The sequence below is a fragment of the Varanus komodoensis genome, unplaced genomic scaffold, assembly GCF_004798865.1.
Source record: "Varanus komodoensis strain SLA01 unplaced genomic scaffold, ASM479886v1 scaffold59_3, whole genome shotgun sequence".
Lineage (NCBI taxonomy): Eukaryota > Metazoa > Chordata > Lepidosauria > Squamata > Varanidae > Varanus > Varanus komodoensis.
In genome coordinates, this window is record NW_025336222.1 from 151,999 (window position 1) to 175,571 (window position 23,573).

Below are 23,573 nucleotides of genomic sequence, written 5' to 3' on the forward strand. Positions count from 1 at the left end.
TATGACCATCGTATTCTCTTGACAAAATTCTACCAGCCTGTGCCCTGCTTCATTTTGTACTCCAAGGCCAAACTTGCCTGTTATTTCGGTTATCTTTTGACTTCCTGCTTTAGCATTCCAATCCCCCATGATGATAAGGACATCATTTTTGAGTGTTAATTCTAGAAGGTGTTGTAGGCCTTCATAGAACTGGTCAACTTCAGCCTCTCCAGCACCAGTGGTTGGGGCATAGACTTGGACTACTGTGATGTTGAATGGTTTGCCTTGGATTCGAACTGAGATCATTCTGTCATTTTGGAGATTGCATCCCAGTACTGCTTTTCCTACTCTTTTATTGACTATGCAGGCTACTCCATTTCTTCTGAGGGATTCTTGCCCGCAGTAGTATACCTGATGGCCATCTGAATTAAATTCACCCATTCCTGTCCATTTTAGTTCATTGATTCCTAAGATGTCGATGTTCAGTCTTGTCATCTCTTGTTTGACCACATCCAGCTTGCCTTGATTCATGGATCTTACATTCCAGGTTCCTGTGGAGCATAGATCTTTGCAGCATCGGACTTTCCTTTCACCACCAGATACATCTGCAACTGAGTGTCCTTTTGTGTTTGACCCAGTTGCTTCATTCTTTTTGGTGCTACTATTACTAGCCCTCTGCTCTTCCCCAGTAGCACATTGGACACCTTCCGACCTGAGGGGCTCATCTTCCGGCATCATATCTCTTTGCCTTTTGGTACTGTCCATGGGGTTTTCATGGCAAAGATACTGGAGTGGGTTGCCATTTCCTTCTCCAGTGGATCACGTTTTGTCAGTGCCCTCTGCTATGACCTGTCCGTCTTGGGTGACCCTGCATGGCATAGCTCATAGCTTCATTGAGCGACGCAAGCTGCCCCTTCGCCATGACAAGGCAGTGATCCATGAAGGAGGCAGGGGTGATATTTTATCTTTATTTATTTTATTATATTTATAACCCACCTTTTCCTCCAAGGAAGTCAAAGCTATTTCTATAATCTTCCTCCTCTTTTCCAGTAGCCCTGTGAGGTAGGCTAGGCTGAGAGTCAGTAGCTAACCCAAAGTCTCTCTGAGCTTCATGGCCAAGTGTGGACTAGAATCTGCATCTCTGGGGTCCCCATTCCAACCACTGACCCTCAGAAAGTATCTCTCAGAAAACAGTGCAAGGGGATGGCAATCCCCCTCCTAGTGCCATGGCCACGCTCTCTATTATTCCCCTGCTCCACATCATCAACAACCGGGTTCTGCTTTGTGCCTTGTGCAGTTGTGCCAGGAGATATGTAAATTTTCCAATACCTCCCAGTGGGTTGATCATCCATGATGTAGTGGTCAGTTTTGCTGTGATGGTCCCCATGGGCCTTCCCACAAAGCAAGTCCAAAAATGTAGGCATGCACCTGCATTGATTCAGATCAACAAGCTAGTTCTATCAGTTTTCACTTCCACCAGGACTATGTAAAGCTATTGACTGGCTTCAGACAGCTTGACAACCTATGCTCAAGGGTTGAGAGAAGTTCATTGTTGAAATGTGTGCTATCATGTTGGCTGAACCCAGCTGCATTAACAAGCCAGGGCTCATTAGCTGCAAGCAACCAATGAGAAAAACTTGTGGAATGGGAACTGTGTGTTGTTTGCCAAGGTTTCTTGGCTGGGATCAGCACATACGTTGTCCGAACTCGGTCTCTGGCCCTTTCCTGTGCATTCAAAAATAGGCCACCCCCAAATACCTTGCATCACAACAGGGATGGCTCACGATGTAGTGTGGCTGGGAACATTAATTTGCAACTGTGAGAATTGAAGCTGAGCAGGTAGCCCATGATGCTCGTGTCCACATTAATCAAAAAGTGCCAGTGCCCCCATCCCTGTGAGGGCAAACCCCCCCCACCCCCCAGCTGGTGCTCTTTTATTGGGCAATCTTTTCTCAGATTACAATGAACAGCTGAGCTAAAGAAAGACTGTTTTGTACGGAGACCATCCATCTCATTTATATCACACATAATTGGAGACACTGCAGTTCACTCCTTCCTGCCTCATATCACATTTCATAAGGAATTCCAGGAGGTGCATTATAAGCTCAGTATTTGCCTATAAGGTCAGATTTTTCACATAGAAACATCACTCGTTAAAAAATCTCACCATGATAGCTTAAAGACCTCGGTTTTCATTTAGCATCCACACTTTGAATTTCCTATGTGGTGTAACCAGCCATAGGCAAAGACTGCATAAATGCATGCCCCATTGACTCTAAGGGCAGCAGTTATGAATTTCTTTTCTGCAGCCATGAGAGCTAGGCACCTCTTTTAAAATCTCCATCACATATTCACTTCCTAGAACGAGTGAGCAATGTATTAAAGTTAGAGAAGAGTATTGCACTGGCTGACGGATGTTCTATTCCAGTCAAATAGACCTGGAGGAAGAGTTTTGACTAAAATTTTTAATAAGTCACCTGTACCACTTGTGCACTACATAGAATCAGAACAGTAGAGTTGGAAGGGGCCACGAAGGCCATCAAGTCCACCCCCCTGCTGTTGGAGGGCACCACGTTACACCATCCCTGCTATACAGAACATGGTTATTCTATGCATTCATTCCTGTCCAAGCCTGGTCTACCGCGTTTTTTCAGCCTGAGATTAAGGGCAACATCACTCACTGTTCTGTGTACAGAAGGTGACCAGCCTGGCAGTCTCGTCTGTTTGCAGGGCTGGGTAGAGAACAGCATCCTGCTCAGTGTAGATGCCACTGATGGCAGCCCAAACACCCAGGCTCCCCTGCCCAAGGCAGTGGCCTCACTCTGTCTAATGGCAGGAGCGGCCCTGTTCCTGTTCTGCCTTTCTAAGGGCAGGCACTCCAATTGGATTGCAAGCCAACATACGGTGCTGCCCATGCCCAGGAAATGACCAGCAGAGAGGGAAGCTGGTGGGATGAGGACCTGACCACAGGGCTGCACCGGAGATACAGCAAGACGGGAGAGGGAAGAAGGAAGCAGCCAGGAGGGAAGGAGAGTGGCAGGGCAGGGAGAGGGGTGGGCAGATGGCTGAAGAAGGAAGAGGGGGCTGTGGCAGCAGAAGGCCTGGTTGGAGATCTCGGCCCAGACTCTCTCAGGATCTCTCTGTACACCCATCGACTGCCCAAGGTTTGCACAATGTGTAATTCTCATGTCTGGATACAGCTGAGTATTTGACCCTCCCAGGGGCTTGAGGTGCTAACCTCCTGCTGCTGCCTGGGCCTGCAAAAGCGCATCGTCAAAGGAGCCACCAGATGGTCGCCCTTGGGCAGCCCTGGGCTGGGTGGACCTGTAGGATGCTGCACCTTCGCCCCTTGGCTTCCTAAGCTGCCGCACTGAACCAGATGACTCGCGAGGATCCCAGCTATCGGCTGGGCTATAAATACCCAGCCCACCCCACAGTGCTAATAGTGAGTAACAACAGCAGGCAAATTACAGAGCAAGTCTCGTCGGCACCAACTCAAGCAGACCTAACGAATGCACGCAGAGCCTGAAAGCTGCTGTCACCCTGGGGATAATTAGAGGGTAGCAAGGAGCCGGGGAGTGCAGTTTAAACAGGCAAGAGAATGCGGGGGCTCCTGCCTGCCTCTGCACCCCCTCCCCATGTTAATTGCCTTTTAATTTCAAAGAGCTGCATTGTGGCTCCAAATGATGTACAACGGAGCAGTTGGGGGGGGGGGGGGCTCAAGCCTGCCCTAACAGGATGTTCTTATAAAGCAGTGCTCTTTTTGGGGGTGGGGGACTTTGTTGAGCAGCCTTTCCATGCATGCCCGGAAAGCGGGGAAGGAAGAGGGGGCTTGAAAAGAGCAGCTGCAGGACTGTTGCTACCATAGCAAGTTAATTCTGTGGTGGAGAGAGAGAGAGAGAGACCTCATTTCACCTTAATAAGAAAATTGTCTGTTAGGTTGATGTCTTTTCAGTTGAAGAGTGGTGTATATTTTGCAATCTTGTGCAAGCACAGAAAGAACACGCAATAACATTGGCCCAAGCCAAGTTTGAAAAGTGTGGTTAATACCTGCTGAAATACCTCCAATGCCAAAGGGAGGTGGTGCAGGGTTTCCATTGGTTAGGAGGTGGGGCTTCAAGGCTCCTTTCCCTTAACTAGTAGAAGGGGATCCACTAATTATGGAAATTAAGCAGATGTACACAATTGTGCAGAAGCTCTAATCAGTGTATTTCACACAGGTTGCAGAATGCAGGTTCCTAGGCACCAAATTCGAGCCTCTCTTGGCACCACTTTTCTTGAGCAGGGTGGTGCCTAAGCATGGAATACATAGCCCTGGCTATGTGTGAAGAGAAGTGACATGTGTCTTTTGTGCCAGATTTTTTTGTGCCAAGTACTCTTCCTGTTGGATATAGCTTTGTCTGGTCTGGGAAGAAGGATCAGCTACTCTGAGAATTTCCTCATTTAGTTTTGTGATTACAGTTGCAGCCCTAAGCATATAGGCAATTTATAGGTAGCTGCCTAGGGCAATCTTTTGTAAAGTGAACATTTCTGTTGCCACAGCAGAGCGAATGGCTTTCGTTTTCCCAGTGCCGCTCGCTCGGATGCAAAGCAAGAAAGGAAGGAAGGAAGGAGAGACAAGGCATAGGGTCTTTGTGTGTGTGTGGAAGAGTAAAGGTTTAAAGAATAAAAGAGAGGTTTAGTGGGCACCTCAGATCAGCCTTCTGTGCATCCAACAGGCAGAGAAATTAGGGTGATCAAGGATTCCCCTTCCCACCAAGTCCCACCATGAAAATCTCTTCTATGGATAATGTGTGAGATCCAGGATCTGCCTTCTGCTAGCATAAATCTGGATCCAGATCAAGATATATAAAAGATTGCATAAAAGGCTTTTGTGTCTTTAAAAAAATCTGCCTAGACTCACTGTGGTAACTACAAAACCCATGTTGAGTGGGGGTGGGAGGGGCAGGAAGCGAAGAGAAGCCTCAGCTTGGCCAGTGGAGTAAGGTAAATGGATTCTTTGTATGCTATGACCCCAAACATGGCCTTCTGCCTTTGTGTTCTTTTGTGTGGATTGTCCCCGGCAGCACAACTTTCAGGTTATGGGAGATGCAGAAGAGCATGTTTGCAATTCCAGCAGATAGTACTTGACTTCTGTGGTTATGATCTGACAAAGCAATGGATCCAGCAGGAATTCTGCGTAAACTGTCAAACTTCCTTGCAAGAGTCAGATTTCTGTGAGAGCTTCCAAATGCCCAGAACATTTCTGAGAGTTACACAATTGCTGAACTTGCAAGGCCTCCGATGGGCTATTTTTGGCTGCGTGCTTTCTCTTGTTCTTTTTTTTAAGCAAATGTGTGCACTTTACCTTGAAGGTACTGGATGAAATATGTACCTGATGAAGAATTCCTGAGAAATCTGTTCTTGAGATTGCCCCCTGGTGGGACTGCCATTCAGAAGTAAAGATGGCAAGCTGCACATTCTTGTAATAAGCAAGTTTTGAGTTAGTCTGTTAGAGCTTGACATCTATACATGGGACTTTTTAACAGCAGCAGAAACATAGAAATGATGAGCTAATGCCTTCAATTGAATTGCTTAGACCATGGAATACAGAGCACTGGCCTTTCAATTATTCAGCTGCAAGAGCCAGACAGGTGTTAGGTATGATTATAGAAAGGTGTCCCTCAGGTGTTTACCTGGGGGCAGGTGCATCTTGCCTAGAGACGCTGACAGGCACTTCTGAATTGAAGTGAAAAAGGAAAGCATCTGCCAGTCAGATTTTCTGTCCTGGAATCCCTGTCTATGAAAGGCAGGTGCTTCATCAGAAAGAGAGAAATGCATTCTGGATGTGCTCAGAAGTATTCTGACTTCCAGCCAACTTCTGTGTGCAAAGAAAAAACACTGTAAGTGTCAATAAACCAACAAGGACTGAAATTTGGCAGGCTTTCTGTAATTCTACTAGTTGATGCAGTCACAGTGTGCAACAGAAAGAGGTTTAGGTTCAAATTCACAGCCATGAAGCCCTGAGTAGCCCTGTCAGCCTGTCTTGCAAGATTGATGTTGGGATAACATGGATTTGAGCAGAGATGGAGAATTTAGGACCCTCTAGATGTCACAGGACTACAGCTTCCATCTTTCCTGAGCATTGGCCATTCTGGCTGGCACTAAGAGGGGTTGGAGTAAAACATCCGGAGAACCATATGTTCTCAAGGCTTGTCTGAAAAGGAGGACAGGATACTAGACAAGAGTTCTAAAATGATCAGGTTAGGATCACACAACCACCTTGGAGACCACAAGACGGCTGGCTTTAGAGGCCAGTGTTGGCAAGTCTCAGTTCTCTGAGCCAGTTTTCCTGTATATCTGGCCCGTTTTTTGAGAGTTTCTCTGCATCTGATAGTGTCCTCATTTTAAAATGAAATGTTTCAAGGCCAAAAGGGGTTATTTTTCAGAAAGGTGCTCTTTCATACACTGTGCAATTGACTAGGAGAGTGGAAGTAAGTCGTGAGGGTCACCCATAGGAAGGAGTCCTATGGGCAAAAATAATGGGCAGACTTCTGGAGATAGGAGTTGAAAGCCTGGACGGTCTGGCAAGAAGAATTCTGCTCAGTCTTAAACCAAATGTAAGTTCTGAGCATTGAGCAGATGAAGAGAACTGGCAGAACCAGGCTCCGTGCTCTGCAGCCGGAGGCATCCCTTCTCATGACTGCATCAAATCTTACTGGCAGCCATGTTTGCCAGCAGTTACACTGGTGTTGCCCAAGTGTTTTCTGGGGTGAACAGAAAATATGAACATGTAAAAGCAAACCTTGGAAGACTCACATGGAGACTGTAAATTTTAAATGGGATTGGATTTGAAAGAGGGTGAAATGGATTTCAGCAGTACTTTGAGTGTTGCTGGAAGTGTTCAATAAGGGAAATACAATTTAACTGGTAGAAAGATGAGAGGTTGTTTGAGAGGCTGGCCACTAGAGCTTGGGGCCCCAGCTCTTTCATTTGGATCGCTGGGGGATCCCCACCCCCCTGCTGCCCAGGGCAATTGTTGAAATAAAGGCCTAGCGGTCCTGAGGAGCTGCCTTTTGGGCCATGTGCACTTCATCTCCTGCTCCCCCCGCCCCACCTTGAACCCTTTGCCTTGAGGTTTTTGAGAGAAAGAGAGATCAAATACCCTCCTCTCCCCTGTTCATGCATTCCTTTTTCAAGTAGGAGTGCCTTTCAAAGAGGCAACATCCTTTAAATACAGAGAGGTACACACTTTAAGGCTTAGGTAAATTAGCGTATGTACATTTATACATATTTCTGGTCCTGTGGGCCTGAGCCTAACAAGCTCCCCACTCATTAAAGATCACGTAGATGCTTTACGTTAGACGCTTTCACTTTAAGCTGATCTTTGTACAGCTTTTTAAATGGTTTGATTATATAGTCTATTTCACTGAGCTTATTAACAATGATCTGTAAGCCATCTTCTGAGAGTTCCTCTTGCTAAGACACGATGTATAAAACTGTGAATAAATAAGAACAAATATGTTAGGCAGCTTTCATACTTGAACTATAGGCTGGAACCCAATCTAACTGGGGTGTTCAAGTTAGTGTACAAATCAAATTAGTGTACACATCCCTGGCCTCTCTGTGAATACTCTGTGCAGTTGTATAGTGTTTCAAATATCCAACACTGTCCCTTGCCAGAAGGCACCAAATTATCACCGAAGATAACATGTGGACCAAATATTTGGTGCAATAGAGTTTCTGGAATATTTGGTGCAATGCATTTATTTTTGAATAAGTGGTGCAGTAGAGGTTTTGTTTTGTTTTTTAATTAAGTACAAAATGCCTTATTCTTTCTTTTTCCCATTGACTGCCTCTAAATTCAGATGGGGACTGAGTGTTCTGTTTCATCTTTATGTTGAAATCTCAGCAGCACTGCCATTGGTGACTGTCCGGCTTAGTTTGCACTACAGAGAAGTATCAACTGACATGAAGGTGATGGGAAAGGGATTCAGCTTAGTTCCTACTGGATCTCATTTCCCCCTTTCCAACCATTCAGACATCAGGATGCTAAGGTCTGGTCTTGCACATTCCATATTGATTGCATTTGTCTGTCTATTCCAGTGGTAAAGAGGAGCTTAAATTCTGGTGCTGACATTTTACAGGAGCATGCTTGCATTTATTTATTTATTATTCATTCATTCATTCATTCATTCATGTATTTATTTCATTTATTTCATTTTTATACCACCCAATAGCCAAGAGCTCTCTCTTGAACATGCCTCATCTGGAACAGTTTCCAAACCAAGCACAGTAAGTTGACCTATAGGCCTCCTGAAGCTGTGGAGATGCCTTCACTAAAGTGGAATCACTCTTGGATGATATCTGCCCTACAAAAAATATGCCTTTTTAGCTGTAAGACTAACTTCCTGCTCCCACAAAAAATGCTAGAGGCCCTTAACATGCATGCCCCTCCCAGGACTTCAGTTCCCAGAGTACCCTTCGGACAGGGGATCTCTGCTTTTTGTCAGTAGAGCAGGTGTCCTGCACTCTTGCTGTAGCCCATTCCCACAGGAGATTTTGCTGCTCTCAGTTTCACAGGTATATTCCCAGAAACAGTTCTGTGTCGGCACTAGTTTTGTAATGGCCATATCTTCTCCCTGGGGCCTCACTGCCTTGGTGCCCACACACCATCCCTGTGGGTCTGAGAGCATGTCTTTCCTACAGGCTTGGGAACAAGCCCTCCCTTTGGTATGGAGTCAGGAAGGGGTAGGAAGAGCTCAGTTTTTGACAGATTAAAACAACAGCGGCCACAATGGAACTGTTCTCCTACGGAATAAATTTTGTTCATTGGAGGTAGGTTTAAGAATGTTTTCAGAAGCAGTGGGACAGATCATGGAACCCATCATGAGTTCTCCATGTATCCGTCTTTCTATATCTATCATGCTTTTAAAGCACTCAATAACCCAAGTTTTCTTATCAGTGCACAAATCAGGAACAACATAAAATATAAACAATAAATGCGAAAGATGAACAGGCCGTAGTAAAACCAAGATCAAATCAGTGCAAAGAGTAACAATCAAAACACATAAGACTGAAGCAAAACCATAGAAATAAAAATACATTGACTTAAAGGCACTAAAACATGTCTGAAGATGACTAGGAGAATAAAAACACTTTCACTTGGAAATGAAAAGGCATCAGGCAGCCCCTCTGAGAGCAGGTGCTAGAGATGGGATGCCAGCACTGGAAAAGCCCTCTGTCTTGTAGCTTTTTGTCTTGCATTATTTGGCCTCCTTTGGCAGGTGCACCAGGAAAATGGGAGCCTTGGATGATGATCATAAAAGTCCAAGTGGAGGTACTTTCAGGTAACCTGTCCCAAAGCCATTTAGGGTTCGTGTAAATTCTACACTGAGCCCAGGAGTGGAATGTCTGTTGAGCTTTAATCCCCCTGTGCAGTTTAGCCTGCCACATCAGAGACTAGCATTCCCCCGGCTTTGCCCTCTTAGAATCATAGAATAGTAGAGTTGGAAGGGGCCATGAAGGCCATCAGGTCCAACCCCCTGCTGTTGCAGGTCACCAGTTTACACCATCCCATTCAGATGGCTGTCCAGTTGTTTTTGTTTTTTGTTTTTTAATGTCTCTAGTATAGGAGATCCCACCACCTCTCCAGGCAGCTGGTTCCACGGTCATATTGCTCTGACCGTGAGGAGGCTTTTCCTGATGTCCAGCCTGAATCTGGGTTATCACAGCTTGAATTGATTATTCCGTGTCCTACACTCTGGTATCAGCAAGAAGAGATCTTGCCCTTCCTCTTTGTCTTTGATGTACTTATAGAGGGATAAGTCTCTTCAAAGGTCTCGGGTTAGAACTCTTATCTTCATTCAGCATGGCTGGGTAGATGGGCGCTGTAGTCCAACACATCTAGTTTGGGCTAGGTTCCATAGACTCTCCCCTGCGGCTTCTTCATTTTTCTCTTAAGGTGAGAGCAGTTTGCATCTTAATAGTTGGACAGCTGGCCCGAATGATGTCCCCAAAACAAGGCTCTCTCGAATATTTCTGTTATGTAAAATAATCTGTAGGTTCTGAGTATTGGTGTCAAGTCCTATGTGGTGCTTCCATCAGCCTCTGCCATTATATTTTATGTCAAATAGCTGGGTTTTACTGGCCTGATATAGTAAGTTTACAGCACAGGAAATGGTAATTCATTGTAATTGCTTTCATATTGCCAGCTTTTTTTTCTTTAGAAGGAGTTTTGCTTCTGGGCTTTGAGCAGCAGCCACCTGCTGGAGCTGCAGGCCTTCCCTGGGTTGTGGCTTAATGTATCGTGTTAAGATTGATCACCAGAAAACATTGAGTAAACATGAAGTGGAGGGAGGTGAAAAACTGGTGAGCTTGCTGTAGGTTTTAGGTGCAGGCAGGTTGGTAGTGGTGGTTGGAAGTTTTGTCACATTTCCATGTGTTTGTAAAGTGCACCACAACCTCTGCTCCATTCCTCCCTCCTGCCCTAACCCCCAGACTTCACTTTTCTGCTAGTTCTGGTAGAGTCTCATTCCCAGATCCTCATTATCACCACTATACTTCTCTGGGATGCATTTCTGGATATAGCAAGGAGAAAACGAAATGCCATCCATTATCCCCTCCCAGCTTGCTGTTGTTCCTATTCAAATCTATGCAAATGAATCAAGGATGGGGGCAGGCTCTGGCTCTCTCCGCTGGTGAGAATTTGGGGGGTTTGAGTCCAGATGCCGCAGGCGATGACTAACTGTGCACAGAACAAACAGGGTAAAAATAGCCAGAAACTGGAGATGCACCAGATGGTACCAACTCCTGGGAAGACAGTGGGGAAGGAATGGTGCTCTTCCCCCCTGCTGGGCATTTGGGGATGGGACAAGACAGAGGGTCCCTACCTCCCAGCTCCTCCCTCCACCTGTGGTCCCTATGTCTCATCTTTCCTCCAGTGCCAGACTATTTCCTTTTTTCTCTGCTCTGCACTCATGCCGGGGCTTCTACCTTTGCATTTCTAATCCCTTGCACACTTCCCAGGAAGCTCTCTGCCTTCCCAGTAGTCCGAGGGGTCCCTGCACAGCTGCTGCTCCCTATGTTGCAGCCATCCTTTTTCAATAGTTTGAGCATTTGTGTGTCAAACGTATCCTTGGCATGTTACCTTAAATTGCTGCTCTCCTCGCTTTCTTGCACGTACATAGCTGCACTGGGATGCAGTCCTGTGCATGTTTAGACAGAAACAAGACCTACACTTCCTACCATGGCTGGTTGAGGAACGTTGGGAGTTGCTGGGACTGTCTTCTGTCTCCAAGGCGCATCCTTGCTTGCTTAGGGCTGTTGCTGGTGCAGCCTTCCTAACACTACCGATCAGAGGGCCTTGTGAAGCGATCCTACCTTTTCCGATTGAACCAATTTCCTGCAGTAAGAGATGGACGAGGTGGTGGGAAAATCTGGGAAGGTTACAAGTGGCTTAGTGAAGGATCCTTGCCAGATCTTTGCAGTGGTGCAGTTACAATCAAGCTTCTTGGTGCAAATCATCATATGTTTGCATTATTAAAGGGCAGGATATTATGCATCAGCCCAAAGGCTAAGGGATAATGGTTTGCCAAAAGGCTACTGAATATATAAGGATGGCTCTTAGTTTAGGTCTGTCCCAGACTGAAAGCCTCCAACAGGGTGTTTTTCTTTCTCTCTTGCAGACAGTAATTTTGTCCTGGGCAATGCCCAGGTGCGTGGCGCCTTCCCCGTGGTTTACTGCTCCGATGGCTTCTGTGAACTAACTGGCTTCTCCCGGGCTGAGGTCATGCAGCGCTGCTGTGCCTGCAGCTTCCTCTATGGGCCCGACACCAGTGAGATCGTCCGCACCCAGATCCGCAAGGCCCTCGATGAGCGCAAGGAATTTAAGGCCGAGCTTATTCTTTACAGGAAAAGTGGTGAGTCCTCCCACCTTCCCCAAAACAGGCTGCAGTGACAAGGACTCCGTGCCTCTAGGAGTGGGGTGGGTCCCATTCAGAGGATCTTGGTATACTTCCTAAAAAGGAGACTGATTTTAGGTGTCCACTTTTGCATTGCCTGAAAGGAGATGCATCATCCAAAGAGCACAAAGGAGGGCATCTTTTGCATCATTTTTACACGCGCTGATTTGTACATACGCTTACAATTTTAGAAATAATGGCTAGAATTTAAATAGAAACGGTTGCACCATACTGTGGAAGACTGTGGCCAGGTAACGTTTGCACTTGCTCCTCCTGCTGTCTGCGGCTGGGCAGCTTCAGGGCCCTGCCCACAATCCCATCGTATGGTTCTTTATCTTAAAGTTCAATTTGTAGAGGACAAGCCAAGTATTAAAAGAGAACGCATGGCTACCCCAGGGGAATTGCTGGGCAGAAGCCCGTCTGGAAAGCGTGCTGTCTGTCTTAGCCTTGGAGCAGACAGGCAGTGGGGGCAGCCAGACGGAAGGTGGACAGGTCCCCTACTCCTTCAGTAGTTGTGTAGGAGAGAAAGTTTCAAGGGGTGTAAGTTGTCCGGTTAATTTCCCCTCTTCCCTATATATCCTGACATCAGGGCTGGCACCAAGAGTAGGCTTGGCTGGACACCTGCCATGGCCTTCAGCTCTGCAGGGAGGCCACTGTCAAAATCTTGACCAGTCTGCCCCTCCTGTTCCTCAGCCCACCTGTACTTCCCTAGCATGCAAGTGGTAACAAGAGTGAGGAGAGAGGGAGAAAGAGAGCAGCTTCGTTTGCTTGCTCTGCGCTCTCCTGCTGGGCGGTGGCACAGATTGGGCCCAGGGGGAGCCTGATCTGTCATTATGCAGCAAAGAAAGAAAGAAAAGCCAAGAGGAGAGGCGCTCGCCCAGGGAGAGGCCTGCTGACGGCATATTCCCTCCGGGCTCCCCAAGGGCATTCTGCCCCAGGGCCCCCCAAAACCTGGCACTGGCGCTGCCTGGCACACTCCCATCTCTCAGCGGAAGCATCTGTATTGCCAGGGAGGAAGCAATGGGAAGGCGAGAGGGGCCTGTTTCACATTGCTTTTTAACAGAGCCTGCAGATAGACACATCTTTTCAATTGCCAGCTTTTGTACCCTGCATGCTGTGACACACTCCTTTTCACAAGAGATGTTTCCGATGTACACAAGAGATGCTTCGGGTGTAACATGGGGGTGCAGCAAAGATTGTATGGCAAGGATGTACCATCTACAGGCCCTCAGAAGCATCAGGGCATTGAAGGGACATGAGGAACCGTCTTAGATGGGAGCCGGGGCCAGGCAATGGCACAGGCATCCTGGTAGTAGCAAGACAGAGAGATGCAGGAGCTGAGGCTCTCCAGAGGACCAGGCAGAAGTCTCAGAGGGTGAGCGTAAGGAAAGGACAGAACATTATCAGCTATTTAATGTGCTGGCCTTGCATTTTTACTGCTAGGCATGGGGAGATTTGTGTTTCAGGTCCCAGAATAATTTGACCGGCTTTGAATATGGTGCACTTTCACTTGGCTTCTGGATGGGAGCATTTGCTGTGCAGCCTCAAGGGGGAAAATGGCTTGGGCTGGCCCTGCAAAGCATGGACTTTACCACTGAGATACGGTATCAGCAAAGGTTGTTCTCCTTGCTGACATGCCTCTGGGAATGGGCGAGGTGGGTCGGGAGGAAGAGGCACCAGCTCTGCATGCAGGAGGGTGACCTGGAAAAACTGTCGGAGACTCTGGAGAGCCACTGCTGGCAGTCCGTGCCAAGAACAGTAGGCCAGAGGGATGCAGGATCAGACCCGGTGCAAGACAGTTTCCTATGTTTGCTGTGCACAGGCGGCCTCACTGTGGTGAAGAGGACTGAGGTTCCCGCAGGCCCTTGCACAGCAAGGCAGAGGACTGACCTCTTGTGCACGTAGCCCTGAGGGGGAGGCTGTGGGCTTCCTTTCTTCCATTTAAGTGCTTGGCATTTCAAAATGAGAATAGAGATTGGTGGACCAGAGAAGGGCGGCAGTTTATTTATTGTTTCTTTATGTGTTGCAAGTAGATCCCACTTTGCAGACACTTGTTCTCAGGGAAAGGAGAATTGAGCTCTCTGCAACTGTTCCTTTTCTGACCAAACAATGAGCCAGGTTCATCTCCCCCTTGGTGTGATGTTATGATCCAAGAGTATGATTTCTTACCATCTCCCAAGATGATAATCTCTCATGCCTCCTTGCCTTCTAGGTGTCCCCTTCTGGTGTCTCCTGGACGTGGTACCTATCAAGAATGAAAAGGGAGAAGTGGCTCTTTTTCTGGTCTCCCACAAGGACATCAGCGAGACCAAGAGCAGAGCATCTGCAGAAAACTGGAAGGAAGGAGGTGAGATTAGGCGAGGCTTAATGTTGCTAATTGTCCCTTGGACTGCTCGATCTGAGAGGCTTAAGAACTGTTAAGCGAATGTGTGACAAGTCATACAGGCTTCTCCACCTCTTGCTGGACTTGTCATGACGCTGAGAGTCAGGCGACCTGGTTCTTCAGGTGTTGGACTGGGGCTCAGGAGATCTAGCGCCCACTTAACTGCAAAGCTCACTGAGGGGCTTTGGGCCAGTCACTCGATCTCAGGCTAAGCTGCTCACAGGGCTGCTGTGAAAATAAAAAGGAGAGGAGGAGGGAGACCCTGTGCCCTGCCTTGATCCTTGGAAGAGAGAAAAGGGCAGGATGTAAATGCAGTAAGTAAGTGGCCCGTTCCCACCTCCTCTCAGCTAACAAGATGATGCCACCATTTTTAGTCAACGGTTCTCAAAGAGGTTGCGTGAACAGATGCTGAAGGGGCTGTGAATGAGGGCAGGTAAAACAGAGACCAAGAGAGGAAATAGCATTGCTTCAAATGCCAACTTTTTCGGGAAGGCCCCACAATAGCAGAGCTGGTGGCGTGTTTCCTTCCTGCCACCTCCTCTGCTGGGGTTTTTGCAGCTGCAGGCAAGGCTGGTGAAGATTCCTCCAGCCTCGCCACTCGCTTGTCACCTGTTGCCGGGACAAGAGCCACTCCTGTTAGTTGTGTCACTATTTCACTTGCCAACCCCCTGCAAATTCACAGGTGAAAAGGAGGCTCTTTTCTTTTTGGATGCTACAAGAACAACCTGAAACTTTTTCTAATTGCCCTTTGAATTTGGTTCCATAAATGCAGTTGGATTTGATACATGACATGTGCCCCTCCCGCTGGGGTCTTTGTCATGTTGCTCTTTATCTTATTGTGCCTTTTTGTGAGGTTGCTGATATTCTCTTCCCAGCACTCAGGCTAACGCAGCAGTGCTGAGGATTCTTTGCCACGGAGAACGCTGACGTTCAGCATCATGTCAGTCAGCACAGCCATGGTCCTGAGGATAATCCGTAGTCATGTCTCCAGCATGCATGTGTTCATATCCAGCGTTTCTGTTATTTATACTCAAAGGAGCTCAAAACTCCATCACACAACACAGGCATCCAAAGCCAGTGAGCCAGAGGATCTGCCACTGCAGCTAACGATTCCACTGCTTCCACTACAGTCTCCCACTTTCTCACTCTGCCATACCATTTCTTCCAACATCTCGGCCAAATAAATCTGACTTGTGCACTCCCAGGCAGTTTTTGAATGATCTGCACAATAGCTGCACATTTCTGCTCAATTTACATTGCAGGGGAAGACAAGAGACCGAGATCCCTGCTTCCTGATGGGTAGGAGCCCCGCTCAGCCCTTGGCTTGTGGCTTCACCAGGCCTAGCCTATGCACCTGCAAGCCTTTCTTCTCAGGACCAAACTAGACGTGACATGAAAAGGGCAATTCCTTATGTGTTTCCTTCAGGGGCCTTGGAAATTGTGGTTGTAGCAGCACCTTTTTGGCCCTGCGCCTGGACATGATTCCCCTTTTTCTCTTCTTCTGCACATTCATGTGCAGTGCGCTGTGCCCTCTGTTGCCCATTCCAACATCTCCAGTAAATGTGACATTTTATGCACAAATTACTTTGGCAAGCAGCATCTCTATCTAGGCGGGACTACAAAGAAATTTCCAAATAAGACTGCAAAATCTTGCACAAGAACTATTGTCACACATTTCTGTCTAATAGATAGGTGTATGTGGGGGATCATTCAATTAATAATCACATCTAGTTTGGCCACCAGGACTAGAAACTTAAGTAGATATGCTGCAGCGGTGCTTGAAGGATTGAAATCAGAGGGCTTGGGTGCAATACATTTATGGAACATAGGAAGCTGCTTTATCCTAGCAGCTTCCCATGTCCCATGGCTGTATCCAGCATCTTGCTCAGCATCATCAGGAGGGCCTTTTCTGTGGTGGTGCCCCAACTGTGGAATATACTCCCCAGAGAGGTTCGCCTGGCTCAACACTGCTTTCCTTTTGGAGCCAGGAAAAAATCTTTTTATTCCCCCAATATTTTAATTGTTAGATTGTTTTAATTTCTGGTTTTACACCGAATACTGGATGGTGTGATATTTTTACTCTTACTTGTATTTTTATTCTGCTTTATCAATGTTGTTGTTAACCATCACAAGACGTTTGTGAGGGGATGTATAGAAAAGTTTTAAATAAATAAATCAGCTATTGGTAGCTGGCTGCCCAGGGTTCTAGAGCAAAAGTCTTCCTTAGCCCTACCCGGAGATGCCAGAGGCTGAACAGAGGACTTTCTGCCTGCAGGGCAGCCTCTGCCAGTGAGCTGCAGTCAACCTGGACACTCTTTGCTCTGCCTTCTGGCTTGGACTCCTGGTTTTATGATGTGGGTTGGGGTGGGGTGCCTTCTTCCTCCTCCCACATTTGGAGATTTATGTGTGCAATATTGTGCTTGCGTTTCCTTGAGCAGCAATGCCACTCAGAGGATGGAATTACAGCCAATTAGTCCTGCTAGCTAGCAGATCTATTCCATGAGATGAAATTGCCGATGACTCTGTCTGTGCGCAAAATGACTGTTGCTGCCTGCGTACTGTCAGAGCTACTGGGCAAAGAGAAACGCATGGAAGAAAGGCACAGATGGAAGGATATACAGTAACACATGTAAAAGCCCAGACTTTGGCACTGGGAAGAAATGCATTCCAAATTTGGCAATTTCGAGCAAGAATTTTCCTCTCTGACTGTTTCAATAATTGTGAAGAACACCACATCTTAATTCTAGGAATTCATACGTCTAGCAATTCATACTACAAATAAAAATAAAACAGCAATCACTACTCTTAGCCTGTCTGCCGTTCTATATGCACCTGTCTGGAAGTATGTCCAATTGAACCTGGTAAGGCTAACTCCTGAGTGGACATACATGGGACTGCACTGCAACTCTCTCATCAGGGAAGGACTCAGCGTATCAGAGTCATACGTATCCCAAGAATGTGATTTTAATGAGCAGATGATCCATTTTAATAAATGTTGGTTGCAGATGCTTCCTTTGGAGGGCTAGAACTCAAAGCTTTATCACCAAAATTTAAGCACCACATATGTATGAGGTTCACCTGAAGCATAAATCCATTTCACTAAAAGAAAAGAGACCAGCTTTTGAGATCTCCTTTGCAAATCTGAGAGCAGAGGCTTCCATAAGAATGCAGGCCGACACTTCTTGACTGGATCTTCAGAGTGATGCCTGACTTCTCTCCTCAGTAGGTGGACGGCGACGTTACAGCCGTGCTGGGGCCAAAGGTTTTAACGCCAACCGTCGGAGAAGCCGAGCAGTGCTGTATCACCTGTCGGGGCATCTCCAGAAGCAGGGCAAAGGGAAGCGCAAGCTCCATAAGGTATGTGGTGTGGGAAAACTCTAGTGAAGGAGCAAAACTTCCAGACGTTTAATGGTCACTAACATTCAGAGCAACAAGGACACTCTCGGGTCAGGGTCTAGATGCCATTGGTGGGTAATGGCACTGTCTGTCTATCCCTACATAGCAGATGAGCCACTTTTCATCTGTGTTCCTGTGTTATGGATACTTGGAAAAATAGCCCAGTGGAACAAAATCTACAGTCAAAGCAGCCTGACCAATCAGGTAAAATACGATAAGCATCATCACACAAGGAAAACAACAAACTAGCAAGGCCATTGGGTACTGCTCCCAAAAGCACAACGGAACAGAAATGTTTTCATCTGTTTGCAGAGTGTCAGTGTTGGGACCAGATGGAACTAACGGATGGAGGACACTCCAGAATTCTAGGGGCATCACTGTAAAGGCCCTGTTTCTCGTGGACAGCACTCTGTCATCTAAATAGAATTATTCTTGAAATAGAACATCGGGATTGGTTGATCACATTTGGGAGGAGGCGTTTCCAGAGATAATTAGCCCTTTAGCGGTATAAAGGTCAAAAACAGCACCTTGAGATGGGCTTGGAAACAAATCAGTGAGCCATGTAGGTATTTTAGTACAAGTGCCATGCAACTATGCCAGTTTGTGCCCGTCACCATTTGGGCCATGGCCCAAATACCAATTTAGTATTTGCAGTGCTAAATATCAAATACTGATTGAAGCTTCTGAATCGATCTATCAGGGCAGCCCCACATTTATAGCAGACTAGCCTGGAAGATACGAAACCCTGAATATGGCCAGGTTTCCTTTGCTAGAGGCTACAGCTGGCTTAATAGGCAACTAGGGACTGCATCAACTCTCTGGGATTCCATAAGTGAGCCAGGGTCCAAGATTATGCCTGAGCTATCTGGCGTATGTCCTGGCACCAGGGATGCACCATGGGGCAATTATTGCTGGCTGAGGCCCTCAGGAGGACCACCACCAATCTTGCCGCTAACCTAATGCAGCAGCTTCAGCCACTGGGCCGGCAGTGCCCAGTGCAAGAGCCCAGGTGGCCTGGGCTGGTGCCCACCATTTCAGTCCCAAGATAACCTCTGCAGCTGGAATGGAGCTTCACTTTCTATATCATGGCTCTGGGGGACTGTGGGGGAATTAAAAGGTAGCCAGGTAGTCCGGCTTTCTTGCAGCTGCTGTGCTTGCCGGTCACTCTGGAAGGGGGTGGGGGCACAGAATGGCAGGGAGGGAGAGAAGGTAGAAGGGAGGGTTCCCAGGGCCCTTCCAAATTTGTCACCAGCCCTGCAAACCCCACGCTTGATCCTTCGGCATACGAAGAATGTGCTCCTGTCTAGAATAGGCCTTTCTTCACCCAGCTGGCCTGCTGGGCGCTTCACTAAAACCTCCTTTCCATACAGGCCAGATTACGTTTATGTTAATAAACAGGTGAGATGGTGCTTCCTTTTAAAGGCCTTTTGAAAATAGTATGCAGTGCTAAAGATTTGCATGGCTGATTTTTCTCAGATGCAGAGAAGGCAGGCACTTGGTCCAGGGAGGCAGGCTTCTGTGCCCAAATTTCCTTGCTTGGCCACGAGCCCAAGGCTGGAATGGCACACGCCTGGAAATGTGAATCCATCCATTTGCATGCCTTTGCTTTCAATGGGGGACATGCAGCCTCTGCAGGTGCAGCTGGAGCTCCATGTGCTGGCACAGCTTGTCTTGTGTACCAACAAGCAGCTGGGGCTGCACTGCACTGCTGAGTCCAGCAGTGAAATTTTCAGTGCTGCTGCTTTTTGTTGGCATGACCATTTGTGCTCTAGGAATTTGTACAGCCCTTTGAACAGGTTCAGCAGGACAGGGACTAGCATCTTAAAATAGTGACACAAGCTAATATTATTAAAGAAAGTTCTAGTATCAGTTGAAACCCACAGAGTCATGGGGTTATGGAGGCAGGGCGAGTGTGGCTGGAGAAGGGGCAGGGGACTGATGGAGAGAAGAAGAGGATGGGAGGAGGGCTGGCAAGGAGATGGTGACTGGTTCAGATGACACAATAGCCCAGACGCCAAACGTTCAATATGGCTTGTCCTCGAGCCCTGGGTTTGAAACGTGGATTGCTGCGTTGCCTGGCCACAGCTGCATTAACAAGCCATGGCTTGAAAGCCAACCAGAATCTATGGTTTGTTTTGGGGTTGTGAATTGTGGATTTGTTGCCATCGGTTGTTACCTCAGCTGGGTTCCGAGTCCACATGATAACCCACATGCCAACCATAGTTCAGTGACAAACCACGCTCAGCCCTTGATTATTGGCTGTCTGTACCCAGTTGGTGCAGTAGATAGAAAGAGACTTTGGAGCCACATGAAGGACCTCTACCTTTCTTCCCTTGCTTGGGAGGAGGAATGAGTCCATCTTAGGGATGATTGGCAGGGTGTGCACATCTTGCATTGCTCATGTGTCCCTGGGAAATGTTGTTGGCCATTGTCAGAGACGAGGAATGGGGCGAGATGGGCAGCCCAGTAAAACACAGGGGTTCCCCTGCTTGTAATTCTTTAGTAGCTATAAATCAGCCTTAGCATCAGTAGCTGTAAGTCAGCCTTCCGCAGCCTGGTGCTCTCAGGTGTTTTGGACCACATTTCCCACCAGCACCAAGCAGCAAGGTAAACAGTGACAGACGCTGGGTGTTAAAACCTAATGCATCTCAAGGGGTGTTCAAGTAATCAAAGACTGGGCTTTGATACGATTCTTGTTTTGCCACCGCGTGGCTCCCTGGCCTGAGAGCGCCTTGCCACGATGCTGCCTCTTGCCCCCTTGTGGCACGTGGGGGGCTTGGCTGTATGGACTGTGGCTGAGATGGGGACCACCTGCTTTGGAGGGAAGTTGCAACCAGCGGCCCTGTCATTTGAAATGGTGGCCCCTGCTATCCTTCTCTCCCCAGGGCGTCTTTGGGGAGAAGCCTGCGCTCCCCGAATACAAAGTGGCCGCAGCACACAAGTCGCCGTTCATCCTGCTGCATTACGGGACCTTCAAGGCTGGCTGGGATGGGCTCATCCTTCTGGCCACACTGTATGTGGCGGTGACGGTGCCCTACAGCGTCTGTTTCAGCGGCACGAAGGACGAAGGGCTTCCAGAGGCTGCCCGGGCACCCCCCAGCGTCTGCGATCTCTCTGTCGAGATACTTTTTATCCTAGGTAAGGAGGAGAGGATGCAAAAGCAGCAGCTCAGGCAGAGAGCGATTTCTGCAAGCGGAAGTCCCCCGCTTCGGTCCCCAGAAGCATCTCTGCCTAAAGGGGCCAGATGGCAGCCAATGAGAAGATGTGGGGGCAGCCACTGGGGGAAATCTCCGATGCCAGCCTCTGCGTATTTTGCACTAGCACGCCCATCGGCCCCGGCCAGCATGGCCACTGGTCAGGGATGTTGGGCGCTGGAGGGCAGCAGCTGCAGTGCCCCCGTGCCAGTTTATAAAAGTTGAGGGTGCTAAGGAATTGGAGGGAGGCAGCAGGTGGCACAGTCCCAAAGCAGAACTGATGCTTGCCCCACGGGGCACACCCTGTTTCTTTTGTCAAAGCTTTGCTCCAGCAGCTGGCACATCTCTGGCCGCCTCACTCCACTCAGCCCAGGTGGGCAGCTCTTCCAGTGCGGTGTCTGAGCCCGTGTGGTGTAGTCGTTAAGAGCGCAGCTCAGGGACTTGGGCAGTGGGGGGTCTAGTCCCTGCTCTAGTCCCATGGAGCCATCTGGATGATTCTGGGTCAGTCAGGCTCTCCCAGACCAACCTACCTACAGGGTGGTGGTGGTTGTAGGGATAAGATTGAGAGCAGCAGGAGGACAACTGAGATCTGTAAAAAAAGAAAAGGGCAGGATATGAATCAAATAAATAAATAAATACAGGCAGTCCCTGGGCTATGAACAAGTGCCATTCCGGAGAAAACAGAAATTCATCTTTAAGTTAAATTTGTATGCAGATAGAATCATGCAGAGTAGGCCTTCCACATGCATGGGGGTTCGTGGTGCAGGACCCCCGTGAAAGTGGAAAAACCACAAATATCTCAACCCCCCCCCCCCAACTCACCAGTGCTGCCACTTTGTAGCAAGGAAATGCTGGAGAGATTTCCCTCTCCCAGTGGGCAGAGCAGGAAGGCCTGCTTTGGAGGTTCTCCCTCCCTTTTCCCTTCTTCTCTCTCTATGGTGATGGTGATTTCTTGCAGTATTTTTTAAGCAATTAATAGGCTTTATGGCAGTTTGTTGGTAAGTACAGGTCGCTCGTCGCTTGGGCATTCCGAACTTGGGAACTGCCTGTCAATAAAGTCATTCTGAGAGACTCTGCACTGCAGCTGCTCAGCAAAGCACGGTTCTTGCGATCGCCGAGGGTCAGTTCCCCTGGACACGAGCCGCTCTCGCTGACTTTGAACCCAAGGGACCGTTTGCATGTTCAGAGCGGTGCTGCAGCTGGGATGGGCCGGATACCGCTGGGACCGGAGGGCAGCTGCGGGAACATTTCCGTAATCGGAGGGGGAAGGGAGTTTCAGCAAAGGCAGCAGGAGGAGGTGCGGGAGGCTCTCTTCCTTCAGGCCCATGGGGTGTCCCCTTCCTGTGCTGGGGGGCTATCCAGGAAGGCTGATCACGCCTCCCTGGTAGGCTCAGGGTCGCGGCCCCTCGTGAATCTCTCTTGCCTCTTTCCAGACATCGTGCTGAATTTCCGCACCACCTTTGTCAGCAAGTCAGGGCAAGTGGTTTTCGACCCGCATGCCATCTTCCTGCACTACCTGACCCGCTGGTTTGTGCTGGACCTCTTAGCGGCACTGCCCTTCGACCTCCTCTACGCTTTCAAGGTCAATGTGGTGAGTCAGCTGCGGGGGCTCCCGCTCGGGGTCTGAAGGAGGCCAAGCCACGCAAGCGGGTCGCAGCACGGTGCCACTCCGAGTGGCCGGGGGCTGGATCGCCACTGCCCAGCGAAACTGGCATCTGGGGCAGGGGGACGGGTGCCACATCACCCCCTGAGCTTGCCCCTCCCCATCCCTCCCAGGATTTCATTTTTGCCTCAGAAAGTGCCACCTTGCCATTCTGCCTCAAAATCCTTGTCTTCTGATGTGGAATTCCTTCCTCCTGAATCTCAGATACCGCAGAGCTGGCTGTCTCCATGGTCTGTGATGACGGTGGTGAATCGGGGATGAGAGAAATATATTCTGTGTACGCTCAGAAGCATGCTTTGCTCCAGCTGCAAAGAAAAATAATGCAAGCTCAGGCACCAGTCCTCTGGCTTGGCTACATTGCCTGAAACAGACTCCAGGGCCAAGAGATAAACAGACATTCGGCACCTTTGCACATCACAACAACCCACCTTTGCTTGGGTTGCTTGTTGTATGAATGACCCACAGGGTGCTTGACAACTTATTGGGCTCCCCTTGGGCTTTTGCCCCCCCCCCTTCCTTCCCCCCACCACTTATCCCAAGGCATTCTGTTGCAGAACCAACCTGCTTGTGCCCCCGCAATGATCTGGAGCCTGTTTTGCTTGCCATGTTGTCTTTTTTTTTTTTTTTTAACAAGATTGTAGTATTTCTTTTAACAGCCATTGACAACCATTGTACACACGAACAGGGATTCGTAAGAGTTGTGTCATGATCCTCATCTTTTATTTTTTCCTCTTGACTATTCTCAGGGTACTGCACATTTTGCACTTTGCCCAAAGTTTTAGCTTCCAGAAAAGTGCAAAAGTGCATCCTCTCATTTCGGTTAGCTGTCAAAATTCTGGCTCCCTTTCAAAATGGTGTTCTGATGGGACGATGGGTAGTTTTGGACTGGAAAAGCAAAGTCAAGAAAAACCCTATTTGGAGCCTCGTGGGGGCTCACTGGAGAATGCTGGAAGTTGTAAGACTTTCTGTCTAAACCTGCATAGGATTGTGCGCATAACTGATTCTCTTCATTTAAT

At 48.2% G+C, this 23,573-nt stretch overlaps 1 protein-coding gene across 1 annotated transcript in view; it reads left to right on the top strand.

The window, feature by feature from the left end:
* The window catches only part of KCNH3 (potassium voltage-gated channel subfamily H member 3), a 60,202-nt gene that overhangs the window by 26,058 nt on the left and 10,571 nt on the right, over positions 1–23,573 (top strand). The window contains exons 2-6 of the mRNA XM_044449593.1: positions 11,646–11,879; positions 14,134–14,283; positions 17,531–17,661; positions 20,586–20,838; positions 22,328–22,485. Coding sequence (XP_044305528.1) covers positions 11,646–11,879; positions 14,134–14,283; positions 17,531–17,661; positions 20,586–20,838; positions 22,328–22,485 — 926 coding nt within the window. The remainder of the gene's footprint in view (positions 1–11,645; positions 11,880–14,133; positions 14,284–17,530; positions 17,662–20,585; positions 20,839–22,327; positions 22,486–23,573) is intronic.